Source organism: Scardinius erythrophthalmus (assembly GCF_964197995.2).
Source record: "Scardinius erythrophthalmus genome assembly, chromosome: 23".
Lineage (NCBI taxonomy): Eukaryota > Metazoa > Chordata > Actinopteri > Cypriniformes > Leuciscidae > Scardinius > Scardinius erythrophthalmus.
In genome coordinates this window covers 22329194-22338430 of record NC_138243.1, presented here as the reverse complement: position 1 = coordinate 22338430, position 9237 = coordinate 22329194, and the positions used below count along the sequence as shown (strand labels likewise).

The following is a 9237-nucleotide window of genomic DNA, read 5'->3' as shown; positions in this document are numbered from 1 at the left end:
ATAATCTGAATATTTATTCATTACAAGAACCATGCAATAAACTATTAAGCATAATAAACTCAAAAAACACCTCAATTCACTTGCCCACATAGGCTACACACAACACCATCAAGCTTAGTCCAAGCAAAACATTCCAATGTATTATTTAAAAAGTATAAAATAAGTAATTATATATACAGTATTTGTAATTTTCCTGCAACTCGCCATCACGTCAGCAGAGGGAAGCAGCGCAGTAGTTTCAGCATCACTGTTGGTCTCCCATTGAGACAGTGTAGAGGTGAGAGGACTTTGCGTGGGACGCAAAAATCAATATTACAGTCTGGATGGATTTGAATCACCCAGCTAAATTTAATCTAGTTAATGAGTTAGACTGGATGTCCCAAGAGTCACCTTCATCAGTGTGGTACTTTTCATTTGTGCTTAATTTGATTCATTGTCAGTTTGCTGGCTAGGTGGGCTAGATAGCAGGCCTAAGTCGGTTTATTTGCGAGTTTTATTAGATTCGTTTTCCACCCTGTGCCCTGTCCTGCAGGGGGAATTCCAACATTGATGCCAGATGTGGTTCATTTCTCTGCACTGTAGAAAACAGACTCCTCTGGTCCTGGTCCTCTCTTTCCATATCTGCTCTTCTCTTCAGGAGGTTTCAGAAGTGAGTTCGTCAGAGAACCAACAAAACAAAGAACAAATTGTCTATTCCAGCACTTAGCCTACGTGTGATAAATAGATCTTGTGCTGAGCTAGATTTAGAACTCTTGTTTTTGATAAAATACTCTCTCTCACACACACACACACACACACACACACAGTATCACTCTCTTTGTGCTCTGCACTTAATGTAAATATAATGAGTCCTTTTTGTAAGCCTATTAAATTTATAGTGACTTATATTCTAATAATAATAATAATAATTCGTTACATTTATATAGCGCTTTATCTGAGACCTCAAAGCGCTTTACATAGAAGGGGGGAATCTCCTCAACCACCACCGATGTGCAGCATCCACCTGGATGATGCGACGGCAGCCATATTGCGCCAGAACGCCCACCACACACCAGCTTACTGGTGGAGAGGAGACAGTGATGAAGCCAATCAGTATATGGGGATGGTTAGGAGGCCATGATGGATAGAGGCCAAGGGGCAAATTTGGCCAGGATGCCGGGGTTACACCCCTACTCTTTTTCGAAGGGCATCCTGGGATTTTTAATGACCACAGAGAGTCAGGACCTCGGTTTAACGTCTCATCCGAAGGACGGTGCTCTTTTGGCAGTATAGTGTCCCCGTCACTATACTGGGGCGTTAGGACCCACACAGACCACAGGGTGAGCACCCCCTGCTGGCCTCACTAACACCTCTTCCAGCAGCAACCTGTTTTTTCCCAGGAGGTCTCCCATCCAGGTACTGACCAGGCTCAGCCCTGCTTAGCTTCAGTGGGCAACCAGTCTTGGGCTACAGGGTGATATGGCTGCTGGCAGATTCTGTACAGATTCATTTAAGATGATACAATTAAAAGCAGTCTTGCGCATCTATTGTAATGTGACTGAGTGGTTTGTATCTACACACTTGGATGATATGGTTATCAGTAGTGTTTATTGATGAATCACGCTAGCACAATTAAAATATGCAATGCTTGAAATCTAAACTCACTCTGAAAAATCCCCAAATTCTTAATCTTACTATCATATATAGCTGAACTAGCCTTCTTCCTCTGGGTGGCCTAACTGTGAATTTTGTAAATTTTGCAAAGACGATTTGCAGCACAGTAGAAACTTGTCTTTAAAGTCGGCATTAAATTAAAATTCACCCTATTTTCTAAATGGATGTCACTGATCTTATTGTGAATTATTCATCCATGCATGTTTCATTTACGAAACATTTTTATATGTTTTCATTATTTATTTATTTTTTTTATAAATAATATAACTCTGCCTTCTGGTAAATTAACAGAGTTATCTCACGTATGCCTGACTTTTAAACCAATCAACACCCCATGGATTGAACCAAGTCCCCACCCTACATTTTTGTTCGTTAATCTGTTTCACTCCGATGAACATCACAATATAGAAGAAAACATCTTTAATTATTTTTGAGCCTCCTTTAATAGGTTGGAGATAGGTAGTCTCAGCACAGAGTAATGTGTTGTTCTGTCTGGCGAGTCACCCCTGTTTAGTGAGCCCCAATGAAAGCACCACTTAAGGGATGAATGAATTCATTGTTTCATTGCGATGAGGTGAAGGAAGGAGGAAAGAGGCCTGTTTTAAAAGAGAGAATACTGAGCAGATAAGGACAGAAAAGTAGATGTATACATGAATGGATGTAGAGAGGGTGTCATGCACCTACTTCAGAGGGGACACCAGTGGCGGTCCTGGGTCACTTGGTGGTGTACTCAAGACAAAAACTTAATTTTTCTCCAAACTCTTTATCGATAAAGTGTAGTAAAAAGAAATGAAAAAGGTTAAGTACATTACACAACAGTCTAGACTCTAGAGAGTACGAGAAAAAATATTGAAACTTATTGTAAAAAGAATCAAAATATATAATTAAATTAAATTAATACATTAAATTAAATTTAAAAAAGGAAAATAAATAACGATTATTCAATTTCATATTTGAAATAATTCAGTTATAAACTGTAGTAAACAAGTTTTTTCAAAGAAATGGCTCTTTTCTAAAATAATTAGAAGAATGTATTTATGATTTTCTGAAATATATGGGCTTTCTAAACAAATTAAAACAATCATATTCAAAATCTTAAGAATTTTACACTTTTTTTATATACCTAGAATCATGCTACCTAATCATACTTTTTTTGAATCCATAAAAAATGGATGTGCAGGAGAAGAGAGATGGGTATGGTATATAATCTCATATGTAAATTAAAAAAAAGAAAAAGACAAACAGGGAGAGAGAATTTCTTTACAAATAAGGAGATCATGAAAGACAGCAAGAGCCAGAGAGACACTGATGCAGAGATGAAGATACTGGGTAGGAGAGGTGGGCCAAACTCATGATGAGAGGAACGTGATAAATAAAAATAGTCCTCAAGACCCCAGCAAAATAAGTGCGACAAGCAAAAGGATGGGCTACAAGAGTACAAACCTACTGATGAGAATTCCTACGAGAATTATGTGTGTGTGGGAGAGAGATTGTGGGTGGTTGAGTGGGAGGGGCATAAGAAGAGAAGGAAGGTTATTAGAGAAAGACAGTGAATTTGAGACGACAAGAGATTGGGAAAGAGAGGGAAATTACGGGAAAATGTTCACACCAATCACAGCCATATTCATTACAAAATTTCAATTTCAACACCCTTCCAACATGTCCTCCCCTTTAATGTACACACACTTGGAGTGGTAACATATTTCGATCAGATTGATATTTTGAGCAGCTTGTTTGTAAATCTATCACAGCAGGGACGCTGTAACCAAGCCAGTTGCTGCCTGTGTTGTCCTTTGTCCCATACGCATCAGTGATGCTGATAGCAAGAGAACACAGTCAAAAATAGGAAGGATGAATCTGCATGAGTAACTGGGATGGGAGACATGGGAACACTTGGATGAAAAGAGGGAGTGGACGGGGAGAGAGAGAGAAAGAAGGAAAGAGGGTAGGATGATGACAGCCCCTGGCTCCGCTCCATTGCTGACGAAAGCTGCTTAGACCCTCAGTTGCTATGGTGACCAGCTGGAGCAGCCAGAGGAGAGGAACAGAGAAAGAGAGGGAGAGGGAGGGCGGAGGCTAGAGAGGGAGGAACAGAACGAGAGAGAGAAAGAGGGAGCGCTTGAAAAAAGAGCAATAGACAGAGGGAGGGAACGAGAGTGAAGACGGAGATAGATACACATTGCTAGCAAAAACAGTCAATAGAAACACAAAGGAAAAAGGTAATTTATTTATTTATTCTTATCAGTTATATTTCATTCATCTGAGCGTGAGGTTACAAAGAGGGAAAGTGTGAGGGTAGACCGAGACGTTGAGACGAAGGAAAAGACACACTGCAGTGGAGCTGGAATATGGATGCACAGTCTGAGAGCTGTGAACCACCGCCATGTGACCCTCAGCCTCCAGGTAAAATCAGAAAAGCCTTCAAACTGTTCGGCAAGCGGAAGCCTGGGAGCAGCGTCGCTAGCATCTTCTCCATGCGTGGGAAAGGAGATGGAGGCCCTAAATCACCGCCATCAATTAGCAAAACCCTGGATGGATTAAAAGAGCCTACTGCCCCAGAAGCAGAGGCAGAGCAGGTGGATCTTGACCAGGAGGATGAGAGTCAACAGGAGGACGCTCCAATGGAGGAGTTCACGAGCGAAAACATGAATTCAGAAACCACCCCTACTCGGCATTCCATCTCCTCGCTCACCTCTGCTAAGTCTTTGAGCTTCCTCAATATGCTTCGCAAAGGCCGGCGAGGATTGACGGGAGAGCGGCAGGCTCAGACCGAGTCTCAGAGGCCTGGACGCCAACGGAAGGGCCTAAAGGGATTGTTTGGTACAGTACGCTGGCGTGGTAAAGAGAAGGAGGATGAGGAGGAGGAAGAGCCTCAACCTGGCCCTCCCCTTCTTGCTTCCCGTTCCAACAGTGTTGAGATTATAAAGGAGAGTCTCACATTAACACCTGGGCCTCCGCCTCGCTCTGTGGAGGAGACAGAGGAAAAGCTTCTTACAACACAAGAGGGACCTACGTCATCTGAGGACTCTGCAAAGGTGAGCGGGGTGAACAAACCTCCAACAAATGAACGCTTGAGCACACTGCTCGGAGATATCTCATCAATTTTGAGCTTTGATTCACTGACGGCATGTGGAGATATTGTAGCAGATGTTGAGGCAGAATGGGTCAAAGCTAGCAGTAGAATGGAGGGAGCACCTAGCACACAGAAAGTGGATAATTCTGAGACGACTTCATCTTCTACAACTTCTACAAGATCAAAGCCTAGTCCTTCTCCTACTTCTACTCTAAGCCCCACCACCTCTTTCAAACCTTCCCCTATTTCAGCAACCAAACCCACCCCTTCACCCACCACCACCAAACCTTTTCCCAGCCCTTTGACAAAACCTGCAGTCACCTCAACGTTCTCTTCAGTGACCAAAATGTCACCGTCTATGCCTACTGGCCCTATTATCCCTACCCCAACATCCAGCCCTCTCGCTAAACCCACCCCTACATCATCAGCTATGCCCATAACCCAGCCTACACCAACACCTATCCCAATACCTCAAGCCACTGCAACTTCAACTACTCCAATTATCCAACCTAAACCAACCCCTACATCTGTCTCCACTACACAGCCTGCCCCAGGCCCTTTATCAAGCCCTACAAACAAACCTATCATTTCCCTAGCTAAACCTGCCCTGTCCCCTGAATCTAGCCCTGAAATCAAACCTGCCACACCATCTAGCTCCACAACTACCCCCATGACCAAACCTATCCCAGCCTCTACACTCATTCCTCTATCTCTCTCGATCACTACTTCTGAAACCTCCCCCTCAATTAGTTCTACCCCTGAAACGTCTGCTGTTACCAAAACTGAACCTACCCCAACCCCTGTGACTAAACCTACCCAAGTATCAACCCCTGCAACAAAACCCACTTTGGTCATTACCCAAGAATCCAAACATACTGCGTCTACCTCTGCAACCAAACATACTCCTTATCCACCACCATTTGGTAAACCTACCCCAGCCCCTGCACCAACACCAAGACCAAAACTTGTAACAACATTTGGATTATCGACAAGCCGAAACACTGCTCCTATTTCTAAGCTTGAGACAAAACAACCCACAGGACAAACTTCAAAATCTACTACCCACACTGGCACAACATCTGTAAGAAAAGCCTCCATCTCTGAAACGGCTGCTTCTGTTGCTAAACTTCCATCTGCTGTTGCCCCGTCACACTCTACATCCATGCCTGCTCCTATTCTTACCTCTGCCACCATGAAATCACCCACGGTTACTTCAACACCACACATTCCTGTCCTGAAGTCTCCTCCAGGTATTACTCCATCCTTCATTTCTTCAAAAAGAGCAGAAGATGATGTCAGCATGGATTTGAGGGAGGACCTGTTAAGACAAGAAGGAACTGACAATAGAGACTCAGCAGCAACTCAAAGCATCAGCAAGGCTGTGAAAAGGGGCCCTGCAACAAAGCCCACAACTCTAAGTAAGATCCCTGTTTGTGGTGGAGGCAGACCTGCTAAGCTGCATCATCGAGATTCCCAGCCAAATGGAGATGATGACCACTCAAATCTACCAACACCGGTACATGAAGAGGAAAGTCCGTTCACTCTCTCACGGGAAAGCAGCAGCAAAGAGGCCCTCAGCGATGTCTCCACAGAATCGGGGGCTGTCACCTCAACCCTCTCCCACAGCCAAGAGGACATTCTTGATGGCAAACTTAGTCTCCAGACACATCCAGCAGCTGGTGCAACAAGTTTAACCCGGGAGTCTAAGATCCCCATCAAACACGGATCTACTGCAACCTACCATTCTGTGCAGGGGAGGGCAGAAGCTGCACGCTCCAAGATACCAGTGTCCAAAATGCCCGTTCGTCGGACCAGCAATAAGCCTGCACCAACAGCTACAGCTGCCGTCACCCGAAAGTAACTGACATTCTAATCCTGCCTATGACAAAACCCTGACACATTCCACTCGAAACAGTTTTCTCAAGAAAAACTTTTTAATATATTCGGTCAGGCATCACTGTGCCTGGCTTACGCCTTTTTGCAGCAAATATCCTCACAGGAACAACTGGATTGTTATCATTATCAACTATTTTACACACCAGTGTTAATCACACAATTCTTTTATCAGCTGGGTGTTTCTATTCATATCACTCAAGGACAGACTGAAGCTGGATTCAACTCTGTGTGCCACCAGGAACAGATGCACATGCACAGGCCCTGTCTAAACGATCCCCATGGCAACCAAACATGCCAATTAAATGGCAGGCACTAAAGCACAAGAGCCCTCACCTGGAATCCAAAGCCATGTAGACCTTCTCTGAAGAAACAATAAATGCATCCATCCATTATCTCCGGCATCATCCATAATGGTCTTTTGTGGTGGTTAAAAGCCTCAGAGAAGAAACAAGCAATCCAACATCGAGTCTTGTGGTTTTTGTCCAGGTCTACAACACACTAGAGGGGCCCAGTATCATCACAAAGGTGCTTTTTTCTTATCTTCCTGGACTGCCACAAAGAAAAAAAATGTTTTGTTACAGAGCAATTGAGGGATCTTTGTAGCATTTGTTACTTGGCCTTCTTTTTTAGATTTTCTTGTCTGGTGTCTTTTTTCAAATTTTTCTTTTTCAAGTGAACTTTGTGGATCAATGTTAGTCTTCTTGGAGCTCCCACGTGTTGTATGCAAACAAACTGGATATCTTACCTGTACAGTTCATGCCAAGACAGGATATTCCACAGCATCTTTTGAATGTATGTAGCAGAACGCATGCCCTACTTTTTCAACCAGATGAGCCATCGCACTCCTCTTCCTCTCCCCACAGATGTCCTTTTCTCACTGTTTTTTAAACACTGTGTTAAGTCACACAGTGCCTGTCAACTGTAACAAATGTGTATGTAACATGTCATCGAAGAACCATGAGGCATATGGATCTAACTCTATGGATTTTTCTTTCTGCCTGCACTGAACTTTTGTGTGAGACTGCATTAAAGAAGTCTAAGGACAGTAGAGGTGATGTTTCACAGGCAGTTGGTGTTATAGGTAAGCGAAGACTTTCATGGATAACAGTGGTATCAAGTTTTGGATTAATAGATCCTTTTCTTTCGAAGTTGCCATCACATGCACATGTTTAATAGAGGACTATTTTTGTGTGTATGAGTGTGTATATGTGAATGAGTGGGTGTGATTATCTTAATGTCACATTATTTCCTATTTAATCAATAAAATGTGATTATACCTAGAACGGTTTCAGTGTCATGCAGGGTGCTTTATGGTATGGGAATCGATTGCATAGGACAGAATTAGGTTGTGAGGGACTGGCGGTGCAGTACATTGTCCTCTGTAGTCACATTATGTAACCATGCTACTCTTTGGTTCGAGGACAGTCAGTAGATGTGGATCCCCACAGAGCTTTCCACTATAAAGACCCAGACCCCCACCACTGCCAACCACCCCCACCCCCAGCTTCCTCTGAAGTGCCATGCTGCTGGCCTGAAAAACCCACTGACCTGAATAACAAACCTCATGAATGTCAGCATTTCCTGGTCAGTGAGCTGTATGCTAAGATGCTAATACGCTATAGAAATTCCCACCACGCAACCATGCAGCTGCTGTATGCAAATGATATGTTTCTAATGGGTTGTTATGCTGTGTCAAAGAGGAACGAGGATACAGTTATTTAAAAGAGGGGATCCTCCGCCTTTATAAAACTTAATTGAGGGAATGAATGAACACTGGAATGGGGGAACAGTGGTGCCCAGAGAGAGAACGAGAATGAGTCGGAGAGACTGTGGTACAGATGGGGAGAGAGAACAAGGAAGGGGAGGGCAGAAAATAGCAAGCCCTTTGGTTCCATCACAGCTGTGTTTTTTGACAGTCGTGACATAACAAGAAATGCTAAAAGCAGAGTGTAAGGCATACACTATATTAACACTACAGATCTTTGAAACTCATACTACTGAAATCAAACAACATCAATTGATATTTGTAAGGACAGAGATTCAATCGGCTGTTGATCTCCATCACGGGGTGAACAGAGGTAGAAAGAGGTTGCAAATTTCCCATAAGGAATAAGACAAACAAAGGATGGAGAGAGACAGCACAAACAAGGCTCTGTTGTCCAAATCAGAGCCCAGGGCAGTAGGACTGTTTAACTGGAAAAACACGAGGTCTTCACCACTTCACAAGGTGATTAGCCAAAGAGCAGCTCACTGTTAATGGAAACCATCCCTTGCTTATGGATCTGACACCCCCCTGGGGTCTGAAGATGATGAAAGGCATACGCACTAAATGGTCTGCTTTTCCGTCACAGAATGCGCTGCTCCAAACTCTGCAAAACCTGAGGTCTGATTGTGAATATGAATAATGATGATGATCACGTAGCCTCAATTACAAAAACTAAAGCGAATCATTGTAAAGTGAAAATGTCAAACGCAGCCTGCAGTATGATCTAAGGCAGAGAAAAAAAAAAGATGTGTGCGCAAGATAAATCCGGCATGAGGGTCCTATTTTGAGCCCTAGCTCAAAATAGGATGAAATTGTCTAAATCTAATGGAATATAGTCTGGCATGCTAAT

At 43.3% G+C, this 9237-nt stretch overlaps 1 protein-coding gene across 1 annotated transcript; it reads left to right on the top strand.

Annotated features, from left to right (window-relative positions):
- Nucleotides 1–3971: 3971 nt before the first annotated feature.
- LOC308683432 (uncharacterized protein) lies at nt 3972–6587 on the top strand (the record flags this gene model as incomplete). Its single annotated transcript, XM_081353904.1, has 1 exon — nt 3972–6587. Exon 1 carries the CDS (start codon nt 4002–4004, stop codon nt 6585–6587), a length of 2586 nt encoding a protein of 861 aa, XP_081210030.1. The 5' UTR covers nt 3972–4001.
- Between the last annotated feature and the right edge of the window lie 2650 nt (nt 6588–9237).